Raw genomic sequence first — 2723 nt, 5'->3', positions numbered from 1 at the left:
ATGCCCAACTCACCTTATTCTCTTAGAAGATTACTTGATTAGCATTTGCTTTTCGAAGGTGGAAAAATAAGATACAAGAGCAATACCATTTATTAAGTCCGTATTTATAATGATCCAACCAATAACATGTAACAGGAAGTAGGTAAATCTTGTATTTGCAGAATATTTTGATTTTTTTTCCATTGTCTGTTTTCTAAGTCCCTCTTATTGCTTAATCAGGGTTATTATATATATAAAGTGGCAATGCTCTTCTTGTATTTGTTAAGGGATAATATTTGTCATTGTCACTTCACACTGAAATTTCTGACAGGTCTTCAGAAAGGAAGTGATATTTGTTGTTGATTTAAGTGGGAGCATGAAGGGAAAACCAATTGAGGCTACCAAACAAGCGCTTTGTACGGCGTTGTCAAAATTTGATTCTCAAGATCTGTTTAATATAATAGCTTTCAACAGCGAAAAGAATCTTTTTTCATCATCGCTCGAGTTGGCAACTAAGAACACTATTGAAAACGCAACCCAGTGGATTGGAACGAATTTTATTGCTGGTGGCGGCACAAATATTTTGGATCCATTGACTCAGGTCATACCCCCCCCCCCCCCCCCCCCCCCCTTTTTTTTAAGCTAACTGTCAGGTTGTATTGTTTTTTTTCATCTATTTTAGTTAGTTGCAGGCTATATTTTTTGTATGTTAATTGTCTCTATTGAGTCAGAGTAGGTAATCTATCTGAGATAGTATCAAGCTTCTATTTTTGGTGAAAAACATGAAAAATGAAAAGAAAATATAACAGTGGTCTGATTGGTATGTGTATAAATTGCTTCCATATGAGCAGAATATCAAGGTTATATAATGAACAGAACCACTGAGGTTATTCTTCTTGCGCATCAATAACAGTTACTATAAACAGTGATATGCCACTGAAATACTTAGTGTTCTCCAAACTCTTACATGGACTAGGACATTGAGTATGTAAGAGTTTACATGGTTGCTTTAGTTGCTTCATGTTGCGTCTTCTGTGACTGCATCTAGCTAGACACTAGGCTCTATGAGTGTGCAAGGTGATGTTCTATTCAAAACTATGATCGACAAAAACGTTCTGGTGCCGGCTAATATTTCTTGTCTGATTGAGTTGTAACCTATGATCGACAAGAAGCATATGGGCTACTATTTTTAGATATTCACAATCAATCATCCCCTCTCGTGTAAGATGCTATTTGATGACACTGGTTTCATCCCAATATCTCTTTAGGACATTAAGGATCTAGTAGTTAATTTGCTTGAGCATTTGGAAAGGAGAAACTAATGTCCCTTTTTATATAAATGAAAAACATGTGGGGTCAATCTCTAACAAGAAGTATTAACAACATACATTTTCATCTCCTTCGCTTACTTATTCCGATAATGCTGAGTTCATGATATTGAAGTTTTACTGAATTCATAGAACTTTCTCATACCTATATTTTCTGACAAATCTAAGACAACACTTTTGCCTTTTGTCAGGCCATGGAGATGTTTTCCTGTGCCCAGCAACAAATTCCTATTGTTTTCCTGATCACTGATGGAGCTGTTGAAGATGAAAGACACATCTATGATGTTCTGAAGAGTCATCTGATGCAAAACCAAATGATAAGCCCGCGGCTTTACACATTTGGCATAGGTATGCATCGGAAGAAGCATTGCCTCCTCCAAAGCTCCCCCCCCCCCTCCCTAAGGAAAGTATTTTGGTAGAGGAGATGCATTAATCTCCGATTTTTTAAAATTTAATATTTGCTCAAAAATCATGCTAATCTATATAAAGATTTTTCATTTCATCACATTTTCTGTATGCGTCCAAGCTAAGAACTTGGTTTTGTTGGTTGTGTGAATATTTTGAGGATATAACCACAAATTTTGCCAATGCATCCCATTAGACACCTAAATCATGATGATGGTCTTAGACTTTGGGGGTGGGGTGGGGTGGGGATGGATCCATCTTTTTCTATTGACCTAGATTCTAGGGATCTGAATTTGAATCATGATGGTCTTAGATTTGGGGAGTTCACATCTTTTTATTTTTTACCTAGATTCTAGGGATCTGAATTGAATCAATTGTCCTTTGCAGTATAACCAATTCTAACATGACTAATTGCAGGATTGTTCTGCAACCATTACTTTCTCCGCATGCTTGCAGTGGCGAGTCGTGGCCACTATAATGCTGCTTATGATGTTGGTATGTTTAGTGACTACAGCATTTTGCTTTTTAAATTCTTTCCTAATTACAAGCTCTTACAATAAGATTGAAAGATGGCAATTATAATTATTATTTTTCGTTTCAAATATTAAAATAATTTGATTTGCTTCTTGATGAATACTTTTGGATCTGGACATTCTAAATAGGAGTCACTTTTACAAGGTTTATTTTTATAGGGTCACATAGGCATACTCAACTTGATATAATGTTACATAGGTTTCCTGCATTTCTTGTGACTTTGTTGATTTTAGTTGCCTTCTCATTATGTTTGATGGACATGTACAGATTCCATTGAAATTCGTATGGAACAGCTGTTCTCCAGGGCATCATCTGTCATTCTTGCGAATATTGCATTTGAGAACCTTGACGGTCTTGAAGAATTTGAGGTGCGCATGTGAGGATATTTGTCCTTTTATTTATAGTTCTTGGATGGATCACAATTATGACGGTGGTGCTGCTAACATTTAACTAATAACAAATCTAGTTAGTTACAAG

At 36.0% G+C, this 2723-nt stretch overlaps 1 protein-coding gene across 1 annotated transcript; it reads left to right on the top strand.

The window, feature by feature from the left end:
• Nucleotides 1–69: 69 nt before the first annotated feature.
• LOC124892622 (von Willebrand factor A domain-containing protein DDB_G0292028-like) lies at nucleotides 70–2672 on the top strand. Its single transcript, XM_047403861.1, has 4 exons — nucleotides 70–580; nucleotides 1499–1655; nucleotides 2130–2207; nucleotides 2514–2672. The coding sequence occupies exons 1-4, from the start codon at nucleotides 356–358 to the stop codon at nucleotides 2624–2626; spliced, it is 573 nt and encodes a 190-aa protein (XP_047259817.1). The 5' UTR covers nucleotides 70–355; the 3' UTR covers nucleotides 2627–2672.
• The last annotated feature ends 51 nt before the right edge of the window (nucleotides 2673–2723 follow it).

Source organism: Capsicum annuum, unplaced genomic scaffold (assembly GCF_002878395.1).
Source record: "Capsicum annuum cultivar UCD-10X-F1 unplaced genomic scaffold, UCD10Xv1.1 ctg48983, whole genome shotgun sequence".
In the NCBI taxonomy this organism is placed as follows: Eukaryota; Viridiplantae; Streptophyta; class Magnoliopsida; order Solanales; family Solanaceae; genus Capsicum; species Capsicum annuum.
Note: the sequence above shows the minus strand (reverse complement) of the source record. Positions and strands in the feature narration are given on the sequence as shown.